At 42.8% G+C, this 25,280-nt stretch overlaps 1 protein-coding gene across 27 annotated transcripts in view; it reads right to left on the bottom strand.

Moving 5' to 3' along the window:
* Positions 1 to 25,280, bottom strand: part of LOC108112518 (PDZ and LIM domain protein Zasp) — a 57,099-nt gene that overhangs the window by 15,788 nt on the left and 16,031 nt on the right. For 14 of the 27 annotated variants that reach the window (XM_017222412.2, XM_017222411.2, XM_017222414.2 and 11 more), the window contains exons 3-8: positions 5,724 to 5,875; positions 5,496 to 5,652; positions 4,107 to 4,240; positions 3,305 to 3,399; positions 1,307 to 1,712; positions 430 to 624 (exon numbers count right to left, since the gene is read on the bottom strand). In XM_017222412.2, coding sequence (XP_017077901.1) covers positions 430 to 624; positions 1,307 to 1,712; positions 3,305 to 3,399; positions 4,107 to 4,240; positions 5,496 to 5,652; positions 5,724 to 5,875 — 1,139 coding nt within the window. The other 13 variants (XM_017222413.2, XM_017222417.2, XM_017222415.2 and 10 more) reach the window with 2 other exon arrangements.

A 25,280-nucleotide genomic window follows, 5' to 3' on the forward strand; every position in this document is an offset into this window, starting at 1 on the left:
TTTTAAAATAAATTGTTTTGGTAAACATTTTTAAGTGATTTTGAATCAATAAATTATGAGGGAATTACTATTTTATAGCCTAATAAATCTTTTTTGGAATTTAGATTCATAGAGTTGAAGGCTAGTTAGTTAAAGTTGTAATGATTTTCCCCCTTTTCTCCCCTATTTTTAAACTCATATATATCTCTTTAAAGAGTATTTCCAATTGCCTTTTTCGAATATATGTAAATTCCCGCTTGAGAACCGGCATGTCAGTCGTATTTTGGCATATAGCGAATTGTCTGAATTTATTTATATTTCATTTTCATCTGTACCCAGGACTTTTCCATCTTTTTTTACACCCACCACTGACCAATTGGCCGTGTAAAAAGGACATGCCACAAATAAAATCAAAGGAAATATTCGGGGATAACTCCGATGATCACTTACGGCTTGATGGGAACGGGAACGTAGCCCTCGGTGCCGGAGGGTGGGTTGTTGATGGCGGCCTGCTTGGCGTGGATGTCGCAGTAGAGCTTGTTGTTGAAGTTGTAGTAGCCCTGGTTCTTCAGAGAGGTGCCGCAAGTGGCACACTTGAAGCACTCCACGTGCAGGTTCTTGTCCTTGATGCGCACGAACACGCCACTGGAAAAGTGGTAAAGGTATATTTTGGATTATTAAAGGGATTTCAATAATGGAGGGGCAGTTCGAGAAGCTCTTCATGGAGAACGTCCAGAATTCGGCAACAAAGAAGAATTTTAAACATTACAAATGTATTATTTAAAAAGGGTGTTTATTACCCATTAGTTTGCTATAAAGCCAAATCACATTCTCCCACATTGAAGAGCCCCTCGAACACTATGCAGACATTCAACTCAATGAATGATCGAACAGCACTTGATAACTGAATTACTACTCTGGATAGTTCGCTGTGCATTTGTGTGTGTACATCGAAAACAGTCTCCCCTGGCGAAGCTGTTAGCCATGTTGGGAGGTAATGCGAGAAATATGTAAAAAAGCTATAATGCATTATCGAGTTAAGCTCTGATGGCGAGCCAATTAAATTGGCATACAAATTAATACAAATGATGGTTCCCATGGATCTGGTCTGGATCAGGAGCTTTATACGTGCGGCATGGCTGTTGGGTGCTCAGGTGTTTGGGTATGTTGCATGAATGGCAAACAATTGACTTCGCCGCCCTGAGTCCCGGTCCCGGTCCGTTGGAATAAAAGCGAATTAAAATGCAGACACAAGGTGGTAAGGGGAAGCGGGGAGATCGAAACAGACGCATGAATTATCATTGAACGGCGAACAACGAATCCTTACACAATGCCCACGCCGCACAGCTGGCAGGCCGGATGTCCGCTGGCGGCCAATGGACGTGGTCGTCCATCCTGGTCGATGGCCAATGCCGCCGCTGCCGCTTCCATTTCGGCCTTGTATTCGGGTCCCTGGAGGGTGGGACAGATGGGCATGACAATGATGCGCGGATCGGCCTGCTCCTGATCCTGTCTGGTCTGCTCTTCTTTATCCTTCTGGGCCACTGGCAAACTGGGCCTATGTGATGCCTCCGGCGCCAATGTGTTCGACTGCAGTGGCACCCCAATCCGTTCATCCGGCTGCTGCTGCTGCAGCGGCAGCTGCTGATGTTGATGGTGCAGCGGAGTGCGTCGCTCATTGCCGCCAATTGCATGGCTTTGTGTCCAGTAAAAGTTGGCGGGACTATGTGGTTCTACATATTCGCATGGCATCATCATTGAAGCGGAAAAGCTCAGTCAGTTATTTGGAAAATGTACATGTACATACATACATACATACATATAGAACCTGCCTAAAGTCTGCTCCTGGAAACTGATTCCCTAAGCACCCCCCTAATGGCTGGGAATTAGTTAATAATGCAAAAGCATCGCCTTTGTTGCTGTTAGTCAATGTGCATACACAAATGCTAATTCACACACGTGACGGTGGGGTATTTAGTCGGTCTGATAAGGTGATAAATATAAGTACAAAGAGGTGTTTGATTCTCAGAAGAACAAAAGATGTGAAATAGTTGGAAGAAGACTTACAATTTACTTTACAATAGAATTGCTATGAAACAAATTTGTAATTATTAACTTAAGTTATTTACTTTATACAAACACATGTGCATAGCACAAAGAAGTTAAAATACTTCTTGCCACAAATCGAAAACTTATGAAAATCAGTTTGAGTTTCCCACTTCCAATAGTTATAATTCCCTTTAAGCCTCTGAGCTACTAATATTTATCACCCAATCAGTACATGTTAATACCCTGTATTATTTTACACGAGGAAAGTTAGAACCAATTAGCGACACTTACGTAATGAGACGCTCGCATTCGGTGCAAATGTTCTGGCCAGTTGGGAGTCCGCCGGTGCTCGGGGGCTTGGGGGAGTTTACGGGGGCGCTGACATGGCGAGTGGCACTCGATTGCAGTTGTTGCTGTTGTTGTTGTTGTTTTTGTTGCTGATGGTGTTGCTGATGATAGTGTTGATGTTGTTGTTGTTGGTTGTATTGCTGTTGCTGTTGCTGTGGTGCATCATGCTCGTAGTGGCTGTTGCCGAATGCTGTTTGTTTATGTATTTGTTGTGGGCGGTGTTTGATTCGGTTTTTGGTTCGTATGAAAAACAGTTTAAATACAAACATGAGTTAGACAGAAAGATAGACAGAAAGTGGGTTTCGCAATGGGTGTGTCTTAAAGTTTTCTTCAGCAGTCAATGAGAGAGACAGAAATGAGCTGGCAATTCAAACAAAAAGCTCTAAATAACCGTAAATAATTCAATATTCTAAACTACAATCAGACCTGAAAGTAAGATAACTACACTACTACATGACCCCTTCTATCAATCAACTACCAAACTGATTGTCTATACAAAACTCTGCGCTTCACTGGAAATAATACTTTAATATCTACGACTTATTAGGTCCGTGCAGGTGACTTTGAAACTGTTGGTTAATATATATATATATTTATAGATATGACTGTGTGTGGGCACTAGAAATGTGTCTTCAAATAGAGAAAACGAAAGTCCATTTCCTTTTGCTGGTCTGATGGGGTTAAACGACAAAAGAACAAAACAATTTAGTTACATTTGGTTTGTGTCTGGCACATAAAAAGCAGCCCAATTTCAAGGTCCCTGCTGGGCGTTTTAAAAAAAAAGACAACATTGGCTAGCATCTGGCAGACTGCCCGCCCACCTAGCCCTCCTCCCATCGCTAATCGCCCAGAACATCGCCAACAAACGGATTGATACCGTCGTTTAGGATGAGCAGCAGGCGGGCCAACTCATAGTTGGCTTCATTACCTGGAGTGGACTGGCCGGTCTCCTCCTCGCGCAGGAACTTCAGAACCTCGGAGCGATCGCCCTGGTATTCCTTCTCGTTTTTCTTAAAGTTGACGCTGAAATGGGGGAAATTAATTGGCTTTTAATTATGTTATATCAAAAATATATTATATTAAAAAATTGTATAAAAACCACTTTGGAAACTATTTAATTTCTGAGACTTTCGAACAAAGCAAAACTCTTCTTTAAGAAACCTAGAAAGCAGCGTGAAGTGAGCTCTAACGATTGGAAGAAATCCCGCAACGCAGGAGTAAATGAAACCAAGAGCACTTGTGCTTGGGTATAGCATACTTTCGAGCGTGCACAGTGCGCAGCCCGAAAGTATGCTCCACTAAGTGAGTCAGTGGCGGCAACAAGATTGTTACGCATCCGCCGCGTTGCCCAGAAATCCCCCAAAGAAATTAAGCGCTAAAGGCGCGAGCTTCGGTCCCACGCGTGCATTTTGGCCCGCAGAAGTCGACAACTGGCACAAACTCAAGCATTTGGCCCGACTTCTGCCGCTATGGCTATCATTTGCCAAATTGCACACACCGTTTCGACCGGCCTGCGGTTCTTCGCACGCCCTGCTTTTGGCCTTCTCAGTTTTCTTCTTTTTTGCAGGTTTTTCTGTTCTTTTTTCAACTCAAAGGAAGGCAAAGCAAGAACATTTTTAAGTAAAACTTTTCCTGATATTTCGCACTGTCATGGCTGCGGCCCAGACAGTTGTTTGTTGCCTTTTCCCCAGCTTTCCATCTGAACTTTTTTTTTTCCCGGAAAAACTTACCCGAGCACACCGCCAGCCAAAACCTCCGCCTGGGCCGAGAGTGTTTCCGCAATAGATTCATCGCTGTAAATGCCAACAGGGGTGTTGTATTGTTTATTGACAATGCTCTTCACGCCGCCATCGCCGCCGTTCGACTGAAAAGTGGGTGGGAAAAGTGAAAAATACATGAGAACTTCTGCCAGTCTAAGAAAGTGTAAAATGAGTGAAGTTTCTGGTGGAATGAATAAAGGAAAATTGAAATCCCCCCATGCACTTATTGTAATTGGGATTATTGTTCTCCATTACTGAGCTCTTCTCTGAGAATCTCACAATATTTAGCTAACTGAAACGGAGCCTGTTCTGAAGTCTATAAAAGTTTCTTTGTTTTGTTTTATATTTCGTAAAATGGATATGTTTTAAACTGATATAGATTTCTGTTGTTATTAATATTCAATAACAATCCCACAAAATATTCATACAATATTCTTAAGTCTTTCAAAATATTGCCTTAGCAAGAAGATATTCTAAGTCCAAATTGAGTTCTGTATCCGGTTGCCCCTGGAACTTGCATATTAAATTATATTCGAAAGCCGGAGGTGTTTACCAATAACTCGGTACCATCTCAACTGTGCCATATACACATAGCCTTAAATCACATTAAGCTGCTATGCTTGCCATAATGTTGTTCCTGAAACTTGGCACATAAAATGATCCCAAATCAATTTCATGTCCGTTGTCATTGGCTGGAGCTATTATTATACAAATTCATAACAATAAAAGATACGTAAATGTATGCATATCATACACACACAAGCACACCAACAGAGACATTACTATGCATGGCATGGCACAGATACTAATGCAGATGTATGTGTGTGTGTGTGTGTGTTAGGGACCTTTTGCACATTAATTCTTGCCAGGCAAATAATCCTAGCACTCATATTCATTACTCATTCTGACACTTTTCAAAACTACGCACAAACAAACTGAGAGCGTCAGACAGACAGACATCGTATAAATGCAAATGTTGTCAACTCATACAGAGGGTTTTTCGGGTTTGGGTTTGGTGTTGGAGTTGGGGTTGGGGTTTCAGGGGTTTCATTCAGGGGTTACGGGGGTTCCCTGGCCCAACAACCGAAAATGAAATGAATGAATATGAAAAGCCACAGACAGACAACAACAAAATAAACGCAAAATGTGGGTGGTGGCGGTGATGGGGTGGTCGGTCTAGAACTAACTATCAACATCATTGGTCATCATCAGGACGTCAGCATCAGCTGGGCCACTAAAACTTTCCGCATTCCCAACTTTGGGCTGCCAGTTTATGAATTTTATAAATGATGTGGTGTTGCAAGGATAGGGGAGTTTGGGGATACTACTCTCTGCGTGATTGCAAATTAGTACACTTACGAAGGGACGGGCAGCGTTGTTGTAGCCACAGCCGATGTGCTGGCTGTCCTGTTGTTTGTGAGCCAGAGAGGTCTTCGTCACCGTCTGCAGATACGGCGAGTTGGGCTGCGGCACATTGCCCGTGGGCGTCACATGCGGCCTCCAGGTGGAGCCACCGCTAAAGGATCGCACAAAAAACAGAAAGTTATTTAGTACATTTTGTTTTGCCAAGTAATTTAAACCACTTACCGCTGCACTGTGATGACAAAGTTGTTGCCAGAGCGCACCACAATGTCCTGGGCATCCTTGTGCCGTAGATTGAAGACATCCACGTCGTTGATCTTGACCACGGCATCGCCGGGCTGAAGGCCAGCCTGCTCGGACAAGCTGCCGGCGTTCACCTAAAAAACAGAGTAGAAAAAAAAACCCAGTTAGCATGTAACCATCACTCAACTCAACTTCGATTTGCCATGGCCATAACTCACTACTCTGAAAAATGCCCAGTTGACCAAACTGGGCTTTAAATTTATTATGCTGCAACTGCAAAAATTATGAGCGGCAATCCGAGTCCAAAACTCGCGGTGGCGCTGACTTTAGCTGAATATATATATTCCACATGCCCAACATGCAGATACAGATATATATATATATTTATATATCTGTGTTTTCTGGCCCGCAACTATTGGCCGAAGTTTAGTTTTATAGGCGTTGCTTTGTGTGCGTTTTTGGTTGTTTGTTTTCATCATTTATTTATTTCCGAATATATATGTATGTATGTTTTTCATTCGCTTCAACGTCCGCGGGGAAATCGTGCGGGAAAATGCCATAAATTTGCACGATTAAAATCGTAAAAGTTACGCCGGAGATTCTTCTATATGGCCAGCAGCTATGTGGGCGGAACTGACGCATACAGCCGGCAGAGAATTTTCAAATTTCAAACTTGAAATTGAAATGGAAATAGAAGGCAGTAGTAGTGACTCAGGCACGAAGGGTTCTGAATAACTATTCATTACCAAGTTTCAGTTTTTGGGGAAATAAAGTTAGTCAATGTAAATGGCAGAAAATGTTTTCAAATCGTTGAGCAGTCCTATTGCATACACGACTTATACTAATATGTTTTGGGACAAATTTATAAAAGTGAATTACAAAGTTGGAAAGCCAATAAAAGTCTTTTAGAATGATTAGGTAAGGTTATAAATGAATTCTTTATTTAAAACCAGTATCTTTCTAACTCCATTTGAACTCATCGTTCTTTCGGCAAATTTAAAGCCGCTTAGTATGAAAGTCACTTGGCCTGTCAATGTCGCTTCATCAGCCAAACTAACCAACTAAGCACACACTCAATCCCTGGCACACATAGATACACTCATCAGGCTAAAGTCCACAGCCACAAAATACAGCCACAGAGGAGCAACGTTGGAGGGGAGGCAGGATGGTAACGACAACTGCTCCTGTTGCTCCTCTCGGGGTCTAGGCCAAAAAGTTGGGTGGAATCGGAAAGGAGGTCCGAAACGGGGGCTCAGGTGTGCCCCAAAATTATACGCGCCATGCACGTATCCACTTTGGCAAATTGTCTGTTTATCAGACAACTGGCAGGCCCAGTCAGTCAGTCGACGCCGACCCCCTAAGCCCCCCTCAACTCCACCCGTACTTGAAACCCCCTCCTTTCCTCTGTGGTCGGTTGATATTTGCAGAAAACGGGGCGACGCTCGTGCAAAAACAAACACAAACAGAGACACTCGCATACAGATACGCGGCATCGGTGTGTGTGTATGTGTGTGAGCATAAATATTTCATTGGCGCACTCACCAAGCGAGACACCTAAATTTTGTAATATTTACAAAGTTGCCAAAAAACGTCGAAGCCCTCGCCCGAAAACCGAATCGAATTGAATCGAAGCGCAGCGAATCGGAGCAGCCGAGCAGAGCCGACAGGTTAACCGAGCCACAAAAATGTACACTGAGAGAAATACTAGAAAAGAAATTGAAGTGATATTTCGTATCTGAATCTTCAGAATCTATCTTTTGAGATTCGGTATTTACTTTTCAAGATTTATTTTTACTAAAAATATGGATTGCTTTCTTAACAAACTTAACCAGAATTTCATACAGTGCATAACCAATCCCAGAGCCAAAGCCAAAACCAAAGCCAAATCCAAGTCCATATCCGACGTGTGCCGTTGACATGTTCATTTTCTTGTTGTCGGCTGTGGGGAAAATTGAAATTGCTTGGCCAAGGTGTTTTCCAGACAGCAACAAATAAGTCCTGGCTCCTCGTCCTGCTCATCCCGGCCCCCCATCCCCCTCCCCTTTCAGCCCCTCATCATTCAGCCAGTCAGGCAACCGAAATCAAAGCGAACGCGGCCTGAAAAGTATTTTTTTTTGTTTTTTTGGCACGGCTCCGTGGTTTTGGGATATTGACATTTGGACAGTTTTATGAGTACCTGCGATCCGTGTTTGTGTCCCCCTTCCATACGAATATCTCTCTGGGCGCTCTCGTTCGACATTTGTCAGCTTTATAGCATTTGCGGCTGGCCGACAATTGACAGAGCATTTGTTTTTGCTCTTTCGAATGACTTATGAGCAGGCCAGATGTGCGAGGAGATGGACAAGGCCGAAAAGGGCATTACCAGGAGCTTTGAGCTCCACCCTCTTCTGGTCACATTATTAGTTTGGCTGCCAGTTTCCAGGTCCCACAGGTCGAGCTTGTTGGCCATTTGGCGCTGTTTGTTATGACAAACTTATCTTCCTTGTGGAGTATATCAGTCGAAAGGGAGAAATTGTAACACTGAGGATTTAACTTAGTTCCCAGTAGTATATAATTTGATATTATTATAAAAACTCTCCTTACTTTTTAGAGGCCCTTCTCTGCGCTTCTCACAAATGTGAAAAGTCCTTGCAATTTAAAACCTTTCTCTGCACTTTTCATAAAGTCAAAAACGCTTGGGCACACCCACTATGCAACGCAATGTTTTTAGGTACTTCCACAGCTCATAACCTCACATCATCCCGCTCCTTTTTGGCATCCCTCGCTGAGGGAGCAGAACATTAATGCCCTGTCCTGGCACATTACATGTGTGTGGGAGCTCACAGGGGCCAGAACAACTAAATGATGATTTATATAGGAGACTGGACAGAGCCTGGGATGAAACATGCCTGGCCGACAGAGAGTAAATGTTGTAAAAATAATTTCATTTGCATTATCATCAGCATTTCCCTGGCATGTATTTAGCATTTTACTCCACATCTGCATATGTATGTTCTCTGCTTCTTTCGTCGGTGGGGTGGCCACTTGAGAGGAGCTCTTGAAATTATATGCGTTATGACAAATACTCCCAGATATGGCCAAGTGGCTTTCGTGGCGATGTTGGTTTGTCGATGGCAGCTTGACAAACATTTTCACAAAAGTATGAAGAATTTCGGTCTCGTTTCGTTTGCTGAGTTGTTGTTGAAGTGTTTGATTTTGTGAGAGAGTCGAGGGAAAAATGGTTTCGGCCATCCAGAATCGGAAAATCCATAAAGCAAATGAAATTCTGTGGACCGAACCGAAGCCAAAGCCAAAGGCCCGTAATCAAGTCAACTAAGCGCTGCTCAAATCCATTCAAGTGCATTAAAATTGAATTTCGTTCAGTACACACACACACATCGACATGGTCCAGAGACAAAATAACAACAATGGAACAAAAACCGAAAACCGAAAATGCATTCTCTTCTTAAAGAGGGAAAATCGAAGAAGGATGGTAAGGAAAATGGGAAATGGGAAATGCTCACACATTGTATGCAAAATATTTATGTTGATAAATCAAGTTTGCTTTTGTGGATTAGGTGTATCTCAAATAAATTGAATTTGTGGCGTAAATTAAGCCAGGACCAAGAGCCAGGACACACACTCGCAGGACTTGTGAAGTGGAGGCCTAACAGCCAGCCAAGTTCTGCCAAGTTGTCGGCCAAGTTATGAGCTTGTTTAATTGAAAATAAATCTGCTTAAAGCCCCAGCTGAGGCGAGCAATATGACAGCCACACTCTCTTTCTCTCACTCTCTCATTTAGACCTCTATCTCCAGCCCGCAGTGGGGTTTGGGGGCCGTAAAAAGCGAAAAAGAGAAATTGCGGAAAAGTCGTAAGTAGAGCGAACATGAACAAAGCAGATAAAATACAAAATACTGCGGAAATGCAGCGCAAATACAATGAATCTCAATGTGTATGAATATGCATGGCGCATCACTCATACGCCACGTTGTCCCCCCTACTCTCTCTAGAAAGCCTCGCCATAGTAAATCACTAGAGACCCCGAGAACTCCACTGCCGCTGCTGGTGATGCGGCTTTCTGGCACAAACAAATGGCAACCACAACACTTGACCAGCGCGAATGGGAACGAAATGGTATGGGAAATGGGATTGGGATCCCGATGGGCAAACAGTTTGCAACTAGACTGAGCTGCCAGCGATTAAACCAAGCCAAAGAGTGAATGAAAAACAGCAAACTACCGGCTAGAGAAACAATTCACTACCACTTCGCTTTTCCTGGCAGTTTAAAGTGCTCCTCGCAATCCCTCTATCTCTGTGTCTCTGGGTTTTCCATTTCAAGCCATACTTCAACTTAAAGCCCTCGACTTCCTTTGCTTTTTTTATTCCTGTCCCACAGTCACATTCAATTAGATTGGAAAAAGTCACCAAATCACTTGCTAATGGTTTCGGCTTTGACCGTCGCTCCTCTAACCATCACATCGTCGGTCCATTTTACAGGGCTGACCAGCAAGCCAGCCAGACAGACAGACAAATAATATTTATTTATTGATGGCGAAATATGGGCGGCAGTAACTGCAACATCGTGGCACCCGCCAAACTGTCGGCAACATTTATAAATTATGATTGCAATCAACGTTCAACAAAAGCGCGTTCCACCATCAGCAGGCAGGCTACGTTTCGTTCAGGACGAGTTGTAAGTCGGTTGTTATACTCTATAATATTTTGGGTATTAGGAGTTCTGTTGGGAATTTTCTCTTTGTATTTCTTTGAACAATAAATTGGGGAGTAAAAGTGGTTCAAATTTGAGTGAAACTAACTTTTAGAGTTCTAAGAAATTTGAATTATGAAATTTTCAAATATGGAAATATTACCTTTAACCAATAACAATAATCGGATCCCCATTTGATAGAGGTGGATCTTCAGAAGTTTGAAACTTTGTTTGACTCTATAATCTGATCATTTTCAGTTAGCTTAAATCTTTAACTTTACACTTCTCTTTCCATTTCAGACACATTTTAATTACAGAAACAAAAAACACAAATTTTCCAATTAGGGTATAAAGTAAGTTATCACTTTATAGATCTCCCCTTTCTGATTTGGTAGAATGACAGATGCAGTTACCCACACACACACAGGCCCAGGAAATGAATGGAGGGAAAGGCAAAAAGAGCGTGAGAGTAAAACACAGTCTGACTGCAATAAACGTGACAATTTATATAAATGTTGCATATTCATAACGAGGAGCAATGGGAAAAAGTTTGCCACAATGCCGCGCATTTTGCGGCAACCAGCTCCCGGCTAATGAATGTTGGCCAACCCAGGAGGAAGAAGAGAAAGAGGATGAGCAGGAATTCGTATGTGGAGCAGTTACTGCCGGCAGGCTGATTCCAATTCCATTTCCACTTCCACCCAGGGACTTTTCTAATCCGCTGCGTGGGCGCAGCTAGCCTGCCGATCATTAATCTGCCGCTAATGCCGGACTTGGCCAGCAGGTCTGAGAGGAAAAAAACAACCAATCCAACATATGGGTAGGATGTATCTTCGTATCTGGTATCTCCGGATCTGTGGGATGGCGTGTGTGGATTTCCTGGACAGCTGAGGCAACACCTCTCAAGCAACGACAATCGCCTTGAGGGGCTTGGCTCTGGCTTTGACTTTGGCTATGGCTTTGGCTTTGGCTTTGGCTTCAACTTCAGCTTTGGATTTGTGCTGGACACACTTGTGAGTTGTGACAGCAGCAAAATGTGTAAAAACGAGTGAGAAATTGGCAATTGCAGTTTGCGGAGCTGGCAGTGAGTGGAGCTCGAAACCAAGTCACGAAATGGTCCAGGTGAAAGTCCCGCTCACGCACGAGCTTGTGATAGATTCGCTGATTACTCCCGGGACAGGTTTTCAGTCTGAGATACAATTTAAACGATTCCCACTCACGCATGACATTTCTGTAATTTCTGCGATTTTTTACGGTCACTCATGGAAAGTGTTTTACTGCAGATATGCACACGATTTATACATTGTTGCAACATGTGGCGTAAGTCACCTTCCAACCCTATGTTCCAATTAACGCTTTCCATTTTATAAATCAAATCTTTCTATAATTGACACTCTAAAAGGGTTCTTTTTCTATAACTCCCCAAAGTAAAAAATTGATCCAATTTAGCTTGTATTTTTTTTAGCTAACTCTCAAAGATAGTTTCCTTTAACAAGCTCTCCCATCTTGGATCCAATTTAATCATCGCCACTTGCTGGCTCACACACAAGCTCATCTGGCGGCTCATCTTCTTGGAGCAATTTACGGCTCCAGTCGCCCCGCTTTCTGTCTCAGACTGGAAATTGAGTTTAAATTGCTCTCAGCTGATGTTCCTAGCCAAGTTCCTATTCCTCTTACCCGGCTAAACTAGAATTTCAATAAATGTCACATGTCCCGCGTTGCCTGCGTACGCAAGTTGTTGATTAAAGCGAGCGCAGCAACCTGAACCTGAACTCCGGGCCAAGAAGGGTTCATTAGGCAACAGGATATCCAGTTCCTCCATCTAAATATATATATGTATATAGTATATATGGGTTAATAAGGCGGGAACAGGATGTGTGTGTGTGTGTATATAGCTTCCACCTCTGCTGACATCTTGTGACTTGAATGTCATTAGCGTGGCTTGGTGTTAGTTGCCCCCAGAGGCAGATCCACCGGCGGATGGAACCCCAAAAACCAAGGCAAACAGGGTTGGAGGTGCAAAAGGGGTTCAGAGTTGGCAGACAACTGCCAACTGCCGCAGCGCAAACAAGATTAATTAAGGAATGTAAATTTCGCAAAATTACGCGCCATTGTTTGAATCCCTCTCTCTCTGTCTGTCTCTCTCTTTCTGGTTCTGTCCCTTGGTAGATAGATCTCCATCTCTATTCAGCTGCCTGTGTGTGTGTTAGCAAAAGGGTGTTGAGATTTTTTCCATTAACATCATCAATGGGCCGCGGGTCGCAAGGTCGAAAGGTGTCCTGCCCCCATCACCTTTTAACCCCTGTGCGCTGTGTTTGTTTTTGTGCGACGACGGGTTGTTGTTTGGGAATTTAGCGGATTTCTGCTGACTGCGGCCAGGAGCTTAGCCAGCTTTTCAATTTCAGCCACGGCCGCAGCTCTAGATCCGGCCTTGCTCTTGCTTCTGGCTTCTGGATCCTGGTTTTGACCAGAGTTCTGCGCTTGTCAGTCGCCGCATGAACCATTTGAAGGGTTGGCCAACATTTTTAATTAGTGTCGTCAGCGTCAACGTTGTCGCTGTCGTTTGTTACTGATTTTACCCAGTACCTAATTTGAGATTAAAAGGGTATGTTGGTTTAAATGCCAGAAGATAAGACTGACATTAACTGGGTTATAGTCTTGCCTTGACCTGTTCTAATTTTGGTTATAATGACAAAGAAAAAATAACAAGATAATGTTTTTAAGTTACGTGGGACGAGGCTTTTTATAAACACAGGTCATGTAAATTCTATGATGAATGGAAATCCCTTTCTATGACTTCAATTTAACTAACTTGTACTGGGTATATCCAATTCGGATTTCCCGAGACCAGGCAATCCGTTTGTTATTTCTTCAGCTGGTTTTGCGGCTGCGGTTGCCTTGAACCCTTTGTGTATTGTGTCAGAAGCATGCATAAATTATATTTTCTGCGGGACTGTGGAAATTTCTAATGAAGCCCGAAATTGGTTGCGGGAAATAACCAAGACGTGTGGGCCCACACACTCTCGCTCTATAGCAGTGGATTTTTTGGAAATTTTCGGGAATGATAATGGTAATGGGAGAGAGAAAAACTTTCCCAACCTGCTACCTGCTGGGCGGCAATGTGTTTTCGCATTTCCCGGCACGCATCTCGACCAAATTTCCCGGTGGCCAAATGGTTTTGGGCCATTGTTTACGCATTGCCCACGAACGTGTCGAAATGCGAGGCGTGTGAGTCAGCTGCCAAAGTATCTGCATCCACATGTATGTATGCTCGAGTATCTGGTATCTATGATTGCAACTGGACTGCAGTGTGTGGCATATTTGGGTCAGCCTTTAAATAAACTCCATGGCAGTGCAGGAAATGCCTGTTTGTTTGATGTTTCACTTATACACAAACACAACTGATGGCTTAATAGGGCCAAGAGGCCGAGGGAAGATTTTTGGGTTCCTGGAAATGCCAAAGATGTTCTCTCTGGCATCCATCAATCCTGGGCGCAGTTCTGACAGCCGTGAAATCGTGTTAAACGTAATCTCAGACTAACCAAAAATCACCCCCATACACATCTCTATGCCACAGTTATCCGAGGCATGAATGATGGCACTCAAATTACATTAAATGGAATTTCGATTGAGCCAAAAGACCCGACAGTCCTCCGACTCCGCCTCAGCTGTCCTCCAATCGAACGGTCCACCAAGCCTCCAATCCAAGAATGACAATGACGATGACAAGACAATGGCGGGGCAACAGAGCAACAGAAACCGAATTCGAAATGGAAACAGTAAATGGCATTTACATGTTCCTGTCATAAGGCCGAAAGGGGAGCCGGGGACCAATTTAATGAATCGGCATCATCATCATCATCATCATGATCATCATCATCAGCCAACTCCAGAGTTTCGGCTATAGCTATCCAACTTTGGATAGGCCTCTCGAAATGCAGCATTGCAGATATCGGAGAAGTTGCAGCTGCAACGGGTGCAATCAGACAAATGCAATTAGGATTTGGCGACGCTTTCGTGTCGGGCATTCTAAGCATGCCACATCGTCATTCTTTTTCGGCTCTCCGGTCGTCGGTTGCCAGTTGCCGGTCTTCCGGATTCCCCTCAGCATTTCCCAAAGGGAACAAAAATGAATGCAACAAGCCCAAGTTGAAGCACAGACATGATGCCGTGATGCAAGGTCCAACGCTTGTCACCGGGGAATTGACATGAAAGGCGCCGAAATGTCGTCGTTCCACGAGGATGAAATGAGCAGCTCAGAGCTGCCCTAAGTGGGAAGGAGGAGACACTTTTCCAAACTTTCAATTAAAGCCTTGTTTTATTCTGATTAAACTCTCTATTTCCTTGTGTATCTTTAAAGGGATAAATTGTAAGTTTTTAATTATGTCATCCTTTTTAGGGTACATTTCAATATGGCAAACTACAAGTACTTTTTAAGCTTTTTATAGCTTAATATTTTAGGCTCCTAAGCAATTCCTTAACTGAAAATTCAAATATGAAAATCAAATAGACAAATAATAAAGGTTTCTCAATTTGAAATTGAGAATTGGGTCAGCAAATGTCATTAGTTTATTTTCTTCTTTCAATAAAAGTTTTAAAGGCTTTTCATATTAAATAAGTTTCCAAATGGAAGGCTCTGTAAAATGCTTAAAGGACCTCTCTTTGCTCTCCCCCAAAAAATTTTGCCCAATTTCCGAGACTCTTGTTTGCAGTCGAGCAACTTTTGAGCCTTCATCGGACTGCTGATGATGTCCGCTCGGCTTGGCAGCTCTCAATTAAATATTTAACTTTAAGAAATGTAATTTCAATTAGCGCCACAGCATTTGGCCATTAGCGTGGCGAGTGCCGAGATTTGTGCCAATTGCGAAATGCGGAATACAAAAACAAGAGCTGCGATGAATGAGCAAACAGCAAGGAGCAGGAGGAGAATCGCTGGGAAAATCATGGGGGTTGGGAGGTGGAGTGGGAGGAGTATAGTGTGGGTTGGGTGGAAAAGCGTACAATTCGGACACCCGCTCCTCTCACTCACTCGCTCAAAATCATTACGTGATTAAGGTTGCCATTACGGCCGGGAAAGCAAAAATAGAAAACTAGAGCATGGCACGCAGACAGCTGCAGAGGGGTTTTCTGCGGGGCGGAAAAGTAGGAAAACCAGGAAAGGGGGGCAGACGCTCAGCGACCGCAATTGCGCTCGCTTGGTTTGGCGGAAAATGAAAATAAGTAAAAACAACAACAACAAATAAAAAAAACCGAAGAAGCAACAAGAACCAGCAAATAGAAATAAATAAATCAGCGACACGGCAGAGCAACTCAGGGGAGGAGAAGGCCAAAGGGTCGTCTTCGCCGCACAAAAACAATTAAAATGAAAAACCGTAAGCACTCTAATTCCGGGTGGGAAAACCTAGCGGGGTCCTCCCCGTGGACATCGAATTCGTATTCCGTATTCGTCCTCCGCACGAGCGAACAAAATGGTTCGAAAACAAATTTGCCGATCTAATTAAAAGCTAAATTGTGACCATTAAACGGGGTTCACAGCGTCACTGTCTGCTTTACCTACAGAAAAAAAAATCTTCTGGGAAACAGTAAAGAAATTTATTGGAGTATAATGCTATAGATCAACCGTGCCTTTTTATCTTTATCAATTAGTACCCTTAATATAGAAGCTTAAGATTAGATCTATCTGTTATGCTTAAAAATTGTACAAACTTTAGTTGGTAAGACCAACCATACTTTCGTTTTTTTTAAGGTTTTAAAATGCTTTAATATAATCCTATTTTTCCAGTGCACTATCTGTGACCTTAAGTGGGTACCACTGCATGGAAAAACATTGAAAAGCATTTAAGTTCGCTCCGCCTTTCAACAAGTTGGCAAGCAATGCAATTTACGGATGCAGGGGGCGGCGAAATGGGTGAAGTGGAACGGTTGCAAGGATGCAAGGACATGGCCATTAGTGGGCCACGAGAGGAATAGAAAAAACTATGCCAAGCTGACCGACCACACAGGGCAGGATAAAACAGATGAGAATGAGAACTAGAAGCTGAACGTGGAGCTGGAGAGCTGGAGACTCTGAATGCGGACACGGTAGTCTGGCAAATTGTAAATTAATTGATGAAGGCAACGTTTAGAAGGGACAGGGACAAACTCTCGGGCTCTGGAATGCAAGGGTGGTGGCTAAATAAATTGTTCAGGGATTGAGCTCTTCATTTGTGTTTAGAATTTATATTTCAGGCAAGATTGAGATTGTAGATTCCATGAAAAAACTTGGAAATTCATCAAATTTTTAAATAATACCCGAAAACTATACTTAAGGCAAAATGTAGGGAGAAAATGTATGATTGAAAATACAGGAAAACAAAAAGAAAATATCCTTAGGTAATAGCTGAACCCTCAAGTCACTTTTGAGCACTAAAGCAGCAATATTGTTGCAAATTGTTTGTTAAAAGTTTGCTTAAGAAACCCCTCTAACTAGTAGCCACTGGAAATCGAGAAATTCGAACTGCAACTGGCATCTCGAACGGAAAGAGATGGCAATAGAGGAGCAGGATGGAGGAACGCTGACAAATTGCTGGTAGCAAGATTAATGCCTGCATTATCTTTCCTCATTTGTCGATTGTCAATGCAACTGGGCCGCGTCCGCAGCAGAATCACAACAACAGCAACAAAAACAACATCAACTTGCTGCAGGGACAACAACAGGACGCCCCCAAGGGCGTGGCAGTTTACCTTTACCTTTGCGTTTTACCTGTCCTTTTCTGTCCGCATTGTTCTCTGATTTCCCATTTTCCTCTTCTCTATCGTTGACATTTTTCAATTTGATGATGCGCAACAAGAACAAAAACAAAAAAGAAAACACAATAACAAAAACATCAACGTGGGCAGTGCTTTCGTCCTTATTTTCCCCGAGCGCTTTTCTTTTACCTTCTTTTTTTAATGGCATCTGGCGTTGGACAAGGTAATTTCATTTTTATATTAATGACAGTATGTTTGATGCATGTCCCTTCATATGCTCCGTCTCGCTCGCTTAATCACTTAAGACTCTTAAATGCAGAAAAAACATTGTGCCATATGGGTACCGTTAATGGCGAGTTGCTCGATAAAATATGTTACGGTTTTGTTCGATTTAATGGCACTCCGAAAAGCAACAACATTGCAAATTTGTCAACACGAAACCCGAAAATGTGCACTAATTAGTCAAGGCATCGATAATTCATCGTTAGAGTGGGGGGATCGCGTGACAATCGATTTCGGTTGAAAAGTTAATTTCAATTGTGTGTGTGACTGTGGGCGGGACAATTGCAATATCTAATTTGAAAATGCAGTTGCCAAAAACTAGTTGAATAATATATAGCTGTGCTCATTGGTTTCCCATTTCAATTAGCAAACATTATTTCTAGCGATTTTAATCTGCTTAGCTTTAAGCCGATAGTTCATCACTAAGCTTTGTCATCACTAGAAGTTGAAAAGTGAAATATTTGGCCAAATATTTGCCAATTAAAGTGAAATTAGTGTTGAAAGTTAATAGGGAAAAGTGTCAAGCGTTTGATAATACAAGTTTCTGGTTACGATTTGTGCTATTTTAACCGTGAAAAGTGAAGAATTAGTTCATTGTATTGTTCCTAAAGCCACGTGAAAAGTAAAACAATTTAATAAATCTTTTAATAATGGCTGTAAACTGTTACTGAATACCACCCACAACAAAAAGCTCAATCGTTTCTTAATTGCTGCTATTTACTGCTGTGAAATGGAATCAATTTGAATGTTTTAATTAAGAAAGGAATAATAAAGACAGGTAATTTGAAACATCACATGTTTTTCCCTAATTGCGTGCACTTGCTAACCAATTATTTGATTTTCCAACAGGTAGGCAACATATCCAGCAGCATCATCATCAATTTAAAGTCGGTAAGTCTGGAATTTCCATATTTTCCATTTGCCCTTGTACTTCTACACCTGCACTCCTTGCCATTTTGGGAGCTCCCCATTCTGCAGTATTGTGAATGCCACCAATTAGCAGAGTCCGAGAGTCCTGCTTCCAAAAAAAAAAAAGAAAAAGGCAAGACAATATGTTCAGCTGAGCTCAAACAACTGCAGGCTAAAATCTAAATCCATGCCCGTCTATAAAAAAAAAATGTTGAGAGTATGAGGATGGAGGGGAGGAGATTCCAAAGTCGGGGTCTAACATTCAGGATGTGCCTGTTGGTCGTCGAAAAACTAGCGAACTTTGCAGACAGAACAATGCCCTTCGGATTTCGAGTTGAGTGGAATTTTAGGTCTAAATCCGGCAGGGTCATAAAAAGTGCTTATTACATTATCACCTCAAGCGTGGCTGAGCTGGCAATGGGCAGTGCCACGCCCACCCATACACACACTCTGTTTCGTCCACCAAACGCAATTCACTCTCCCTCTCAGTCCCTTTGTGTGTGTGTTTGCGTATTTTTCTTATCCTTTCGAAGGGTATGGAGATTTTTACATCCTTTTTACTGCTGCGAGATAGACCTGACCTGTGATTTGCTTTAGAAAAGTTCTTTGTAAAGCAATTATCCTTACTCAAGATCTGAAACTGTACCATTTATAAGGCTGTAAACAGATCTTTATCTTAATTGTTAAATCCTGACCCTTCTTTCTGGACGTTTCTGGCGGTTTAAAAATTGTTTTATTTGAAGATCAAACCCATGGTAAACCATATTACTTTAAGTTTTTAGATTGATTTCCCTTACCCAATTCTAAGTAATCTCTTAGTATTAGATTACGCTCTAGGCTCTTTGGTTCTTAAGTTTATAAAATAAAACCTATTCCCAGATAAGCGTTTTTTATAGACCCTCATGAAAGATTAATCAAATTTACCCAAAATACAATATTTATAAAAACATTTTTATAGTCTGCTAGGGTATACCGAAGTTCAGTGCCCGCAGCTGGTTCCCATTTCTCCAGTTTTTTTTCTGTTGGATATTTTGGGGGCTTTATTATGGCCCTGGCAGCTGCGTTTTTCAATTTTCGCTTTTTTAGGCCTGCGGACTCTCACCTGAGCTCGGTGAGCCCTGAGCCTTGAGCCGATTTGTTTCGGTTCGGTTTGGTTCAGTTTGGTTCGCAGTCACTTATTGGCAAATGTTTCGTAGATGAAATAAAAAGAGGAAGGAAGGAAAAATCTGTGGGGTAAAAACTGGGCGGAATCTGGTGCAGAAATGCGAAAAATGTGTAAATTTGCGCCCGCTTTTATTTCTCGCATTTGGCCCGGATGATGTGTAGCGGCTGATCCGCTTTGGCAGCGCTCCCAGGTTCGAGTTCATTCAATTTGGATTAAGTCGTTCGTGTTGATTAACAAAATTGACTTTTTTGCAGAGAAGATTTTCCTTCTCCAACAGCACCTCCCCCCCGTGCTCAAGCAGAAGTTCAAACCAATCGATTTCGATTTGGGGGATCGATGGAGCAGGCGCAGCTGTAAACCATTTAGCTGGCACTGCCGGAGACGTTTAGTAAATATTCAATCAATTTGGATGGACAATAAATCACCAGGAAATCAAGAGCGTCTCAATTTCTCCGAGGCAGATATGCGTCATAACAATAAAAAAAAATTTTCCCATTTTCCGTATCCTCCGCCCTACTACACAATGTGCGGCAAATAAACAAGACAAGGCGACAGGCCATAATATATCATGGCCTCAAGGCGCCTGACGACACACAATGATGGAGAGTACGACTTCGAAGGACAGTGATGCGTAATGGCTGCCAGGGGGATGACATCGATCCGGTCGAGCTCCGTCTTCTTAACGGCAAATCAATGACATATATTTACAGCAAATGTGAATGCCCAACGGGGCCACAAAGACGGTCCAAAAGCAGATCAGAATAAAGTAATAACCCGGATAATAGCATATGTCGGCGGGAGTCATTACCTGCCTCTAATTGCCGAACAAACTTCGCCTGTCGCCACCGTCTCTAAGCTCGTCGCCAATTAAAGCCAAACAAATACGGCCAGAGCGCTAAAAGCCCTCATTCAATCCGGATTCCAGGGATCCCGAGAGCCAGCCGCAATGTAAGTGCGGCTCATAATTTATTTCGATTACGCCGCAGCACGCAATTTTCGCCGGGCACATCCTTTTCAAGCACACGGACACGCACAGGAAGTGAGATATCCAGGAGTCGAGGGTAAGGAGAACCAGGAGAGTCGTTGGCACACCAGGGGCAGAGATAAGTGTGCGCGCATCGCGCAATTTCCGTTTCCGCTTGGTTTGCCCTTATCCAGCGCTGATGCTGCGAAAATCCACTAAGCAACAATTAAATCACAGACTCCCGAGAGCAACTCGGTGAGATAAAAGCGGAGAATGCAGTGGAAACAATGTAAGAGAAGTGGCCACAGTACAGACTAGTCAGTAAATAACTTGGCTGACAATAGGTTAACTATTATACCTTAAATCTGGTGCTAAATTATCAACTATTAACTATTAATTAGATAGTACAATGATTAAAATGACCAGAGTTAGCGTTACAAGAGTTTTCACTGTGCCCCTCGAGTGACTCAGAGATATAAATTTGAGGATTGAAGGACTGAAAGAAAGACAAAGGCTACCTGAAGTGAATCATTCCCAATCATTTTCCCAAGCAGGTAACAAAAGGCCGCCATGCATTACCATTAGCTGACTAATCGATGGCTCCAAGAGTTGGCTGCCAACCACCGCCATTCCCCGTACCAGCAATTCCACTCCAGGCCAGAAAACGACCAGAGTGGAATCGATTCCGCTTTAAGCGTTTGCTCTTTACGCTTAGAAGTTATAAATATTTATGGTGCACATAATGCAACGCGTTGAGCTTGGCCAATAATTTCTCCGCTTACAGCTCTGCGATATCTGGAATCCCCTACTAAATGTACGGATATATATGTGTGTGTGTGTGCTCCAGATGCAGCGGAGCGAGCATTTTCCACTGAAGGATTTATGCTCGCTGACATGCAACTTAAAAGCAAGGACAACAGATACCAGACGAAGGACGAAAGAAGCTGCAAAACTTTCCTTATGCGGGATACTTTTCTTGTGCAGTCGGAACAACAATTGGAGAAGAGATGCAATGCTCTGTGTAGCACAAGGATTAGGCCACAAGGAGAATGGGAGTGTGTGCACAAGAAAGGAGCAGAAATTTATGTGACTTTTGCATGTGGAGGTTTGCTGCTGCTGGATACAGGATATAGCCAGCGCTGGCTAGACATTAGTACAATTTCCGGTCCAGGCCACAAAATATTCAATAATATATTAAAGATATAGCCCAGCAACCCGAAAGAGATATCACACACAAAGACGAGGAGAGTGGTTGGTTGGGTGGGGTGAGTGAAATCGGCAGATACCGGCGCACCAGCAGGCACGAATTCGACAACTCAACTGAAGCGTAGCAGGCAGGATAAATCTAAATAAGACGTGCCTCGACTCCGGTCCTGGCCTCCTCCTCCTCCTGCTCCTAAGCAACACTGCGGCATGGAAGTTGCTGCAAGAGCCAGAGAATTTGTGCAATGAAGTGCAAGTGAACTTAAAGCGACTAAAGATAGTCCCAACTACCTGACCGCACGAGAGATGAGCACGTGAGGCGGATGGGTATGCGGATTCCAGACACGATTCTACAGAGTTGCTAAATATAAGTGAGGTTTGGAAGTGCTGGGCGTTTAAGGAGCATATGTTTGGTAAAGTTGTTCAAAGACAATGTTCTTTATAAAGTTATTTCTTAATATATTGGAATTATTGGAAAATTATTTGAAGTCTTTACTTCTTTTTCTGCATATAAGCAATTTCCGAGAGACAATTAAAAAGCTTTCGCTTAGCTCACGAAACCACTCCTTCCCCTGGACAATTGTAAAACAAAACGGAAGCACCACTCGATTCCCTAGAGCGGAAGTGGAAATGGAAACCTGGTGGGGATGGCAGCCTGGTTTTATGGGTATGAGGGCTTTTCAATAAATTTCAACACTCTTAAATTGGCAATGCGATGCAGTGGCATGCATGCACCGATGCCCGATGTCCGATGTTCGATGTCCAATGGGCCAATGCGGAGTCAGTAGTCATGGGTCCGTTAAAGCGGTGCCCGGTAAAATTGATAATCAATCAAATGCGCCGCTGACGCAGCCAGGCACTTAATCACTGTCTGGTTATCCTTTTTGTTTCGCTGGCTTAACTTTTATCAATTACGCCTTTTTGCGACTGACAGAGATGAATCACAGGAAATCAGCATTGCACATCGAGACCGAAGTTGCTGTTTGTTTGCACCGCCGGAGCCGTAGCCTGAGCCAGAGCTCTTTATTAATTCAATTAACGTTGCTCTGGTAATTGGTGTGGAATTAGCCGGCGACTCAAGTCAAAAGCCTATGGGGATCAGGTGGGTCTTATGTTCCCAATAATCAGCACCCTTCTGTGGTTCTTGAGTGCGACAAACCGCAAAAGCAAATTTCAACAACCATTCTTAGTTTCCTGCCAAGTGCACAAATGCAATTTTCATGTCTCTATTACGAATGTGCAACAACAACTGCAATAGCTATGCCACTTGAGGCATTCATTGCAATTAATAAAATGTCCGAGTGAATTGAGAGCAACCGCAGCCGGAGATTCCTGAAGAGCTGCATCTCTTTCACCACTTGCATCTGTTGACATTGTGGTCGAGAAAAGTGCAAGTTCAATCAGCAGGCTCCTCCATACATTGCAATCCAGAGTCAACAATCGAGAGTGGAGACCACAGCAGGGTGTCTCAATCTGAGTCTCTGGGCTGATGGCTGATTCAATTACACAAAAGCCAGTAATCAAAGCAAAAGGAAATTTGCTTCTATAATTTGCCTCGCATAAATCACAAACAGACATTGACATGGAGGCAGGGTGACAACAGCTAGTGGCATACCCTGTACACCCCGAAAATGGAGTGGCTCCTTTTCTACTAGAACTGATGTACCACAAAATAGAGAGGCAGGTCCGAATTATGAAAATTCCACAGTTTGAGGCAAAGACAAAGACAAACACGGCCACCAGCACAAAGGCTGCCCCCAGACAGGAGTCAAATAATTAATGGCCAACCGGGGAAGGCAAACAAACAAGCTTAAAACGAGCAAAAACACAACAGAAACTGAACCGAAACGAAACGAGGCGAAACCAGAAAAAATCTCGAGAGGAAGGTCAACTAAAAAGCGATGTTTTTGAATGCACTTTCTTGTTAAATAGGAAGTTTTACTGATCTGTGATTTAATATAAAATTTTTACTATATATACCAATATAGACCTTAAGATAGAGCCTTCATTATTAAAATACTTAAAGGTCAAGAAACTTATTTCTTGAAATAACCTTGATATAGCTATCTTGGAAGATAGCGAATCTATTTTGGAAATATCAAGATAAGATCACCTTGGCATAGATATTCTTTATAAATATAATACCTATTAGAAATAATTTGCTAAAATTAGCATACCCTTTGCAAGGGCATCGAGAAAAAAACAAGCCAAACGGATTTGCATGAGCGAAACGCGGAGTTCGGCGGGCAAAAGGATGCTGGGCTTGGAGGATCATGTGTGTGTGTGTGAGTGGGACTGGCGGCCACGTCGGTTGCCTTGGATGCCGTCAGTAGCTTGTTATACACTGTCCTCTCCAGTTTTCCCGGGGTAGTCTAGACTTTAAGTTGGCTAATAGCCGACACTGATGCTTCTTTTTTTTTTGTATGGTTTTGTCTTTTTATTTGGTATGATATGGTATGTGGTATGTGGAACGAGCACTTTGGTCAGAAAGCCAGAAATTTGTAGTAAACCGAATTTGTGCTCTTGTATTACTTATTTGGTCCATTATTTGTGCTTTCGCTTTTATTTGACTTTGGCCTTTTGTTCGACGCTTTTTGTGGCGCTCCAAAAAGCGGACCACCCTGCACTTGATAATGAAATATATAAACGTGGCTTCTCGTGCGAGTGGGTGAAAATCCGTGGGCATAAGGCTTATAACACACACAGGACACAGGACACAGGACATTCAACAACGGAAGCAACAGGAAAAGGACTTTATATACTGTACTGTTGAGGGGGTTCGAAACTCGCAGCGAGAAATCATAAATTAATCCGATTTAAGCAGCTCAGTAGCTTATTTTTATGCCAACCCAGAAACTCCGAACCACCAGTTTTTGTTGTTTGATGAAAGCAATTTGATGGGTAAGGGGAAAGAGATGGATTTATTCCTGGCCCCATGTCATGTGTTGCATCTTGATGAGTTGCGGCAGCATTTAAAGAAGAGACCAATTTGTTTGGCAGTGGCTCAAGAACCAGGAAGCTGACATGATTGGATGCTGACGATGACTGAGATGATGATGATGATTCGTTGTCAAGGTAGGAGAGCTCTCCAGTGCCAGTGCTCAGTTGGGCAGAGTGGCGGAGTTCATTCGAGTTCGTTGGAGGTTTTAGTTTCGCTGCGGAGCTTGTGTCCTGGCAACCAACGATCTCAGCGTCGGCACAGGGAGAAATATGTCATAGAAATCTTGTTATCATTATGACATTCTTCTATGGCAATAGGGCTCTTGATGAGATATTGTTAGGATATATTAAAAGCCCTTAAAACAATGTAAATATTAATTAAAATATAAAAAAAGAGGAAACTTAAACAAATTGTCTTGTTCGTAGTACTTAGTTTTCGTCAAATTTAAAGAAAAACATCTTTCCCAACTGATTATCCTTTTTTCCCTGTGTGGCTCATTACGAGCAAAGTTTTTACGCAAAATCCTGCGGAGGAGGATGCGGCTTAAGTGCGCCATTCCAAATTCAATTGGGCTTGAAGTGTTCGAAGAGGCAAAAAGGCAGCCAGCCAGGAGATGTCGCACCGCCGCCAGGCAGCTCAACTCATCTCGGGTTCGGGA

This window comes from Drosophila eugracilis, unplaced genomic scaffold (genome assembly GCF_018153835.1).
Source record: "Drosophila eugracilis isolate 14026-0451.02 unplaced genomic scaffold, ASM1815383v1 contig_90, whole genome shotgun sequence".
NCBI lineage: Eukaryota > Metazoa > Arthropoda > Insecta > Diptera > Drosophilidae > Drosophila > Drosophila eugracilis.